At 53.6% G+C, this 1,060-nt stretch overlaps 1 protein-coding gene across 1 annotated transcript; it reads right to left on the reverse strand.

The window, feature by feature from the left end:
• Positions 1–259: 259 nt before the first annotated feature.
• PtA15_14A167 (uncharacterized protein) lies at positions 260–712 on the reverse strand (the record flags this gene model as incomplete). Its single annotated transcript, XM_053162855.1, has 2 exons — positions 260–428; positions 567–712. The coding sequence occupies 2 exons, from the start codon at positions 710–712 to the stop codon at positions 260–262; spliced, it is 315 nt and encodes a 104-aa protein (XP_053026840.1).
• Between the last annotated feature and the right edge of the window lie 348 nt (positions 713–1,060).

Raw genomic sequence — 1,060 nt, forward strand, 5'->3', positions numbered from 1 at the left:
TTCCCGAAGCCTTTTTTCTCCATCCGTTCTACTTTGCCAGTTCACTCGAACTGACTGGAGATCTCTATTCCGTTATTCTTATCGGCTACGTTGCTCCGCGAATCGTTTCGCTGAAAGCGCCATAGATAATCCTCGCTCCGCTCGTGACATAGCAACCTGATTCTTGTCCTTTGCCAAGCGTAAACATAGCAGTAAGCAAGTCTTCTCGACTGCCTTACACAACAATAACTAAATCCTATACGTTTCAAGTGTCGTCCCGTCAGACGTCGCTGCACAGCTTCTTTGTATCCAACCGTAGACCCAACCAGGCGTCGGCCAACAGAAGCTCGGCCCCGCCCGCGGTAGGAAACGCTAACTCTAGCGCCCCGGCCTCACCCGCAGTCAATACGGCGTCCACAGATAACGGAGTAGCTGCGCTCTTCAATTCACTTTTTGTCCCTACAGGCAACACGGCTAGGAGTCAGGCGGATCGTCCGGTTGCGCAAGAGAACCAAGCTGCGATTAACACGGCCCCAGCTGTGCTCCCTGTTAACCCGGTGTTGCGCCGAATCATTGATCATATTCACGCCCAAGCCCCAGTGGAAACCGTCCCAGCTTCCCCAGCGGTTAACGGCACCCCGAGCGTCAATCCAGAGGCGCAAGGCGTCCAAAACCGTATCGATCCACCGGCGGCGAGTCCTCCTCGTCCGGTGTCAGTAGCCTCAACGACCATTATCACTGAGGGTTCGTGCCCTGTACTGTATTTGCCATGGCACCACCAAAGAAAACCACATCTAATGCTGGTTCTAAATCTTCGTCCACCAGGGCCGCCAAACCCGAACTCGTCCCAGCCGGAGAATTTATTATCTTTGGTTTGGAACTGATGGGAGGGCGGAGCTGGATGAAGCTGATTGGAGCTGGCCTGGGTAATAAATTCTCCCAAACAGCCCTATGCAGAAAATGTTTCATAGCCTAGTGGTTTGTAGCTCTGCTGCAAACCAGGTAATAGGCAGGTTGCTGGTTTGATCCCCCCTGTCCCCATCCCCCATTTGGGGGGTAGGGGGCAGGTTTTAGGGGTTAG

The sequence above is a fragment of the Puccinia triticina genome, chromosome 14A (assembly GCF_026914185.1).
Source record: "Puccinia triticina chromosome 14A, complete sequence".
Classification (NCBI taxonomy): domain Eukaryota; kingdom Fungi; phylum Basidiomycota; class Pucciniomycetes; order Pucciniales; family Pucciniaceae; genus Puccinia; species Puccinia triticina.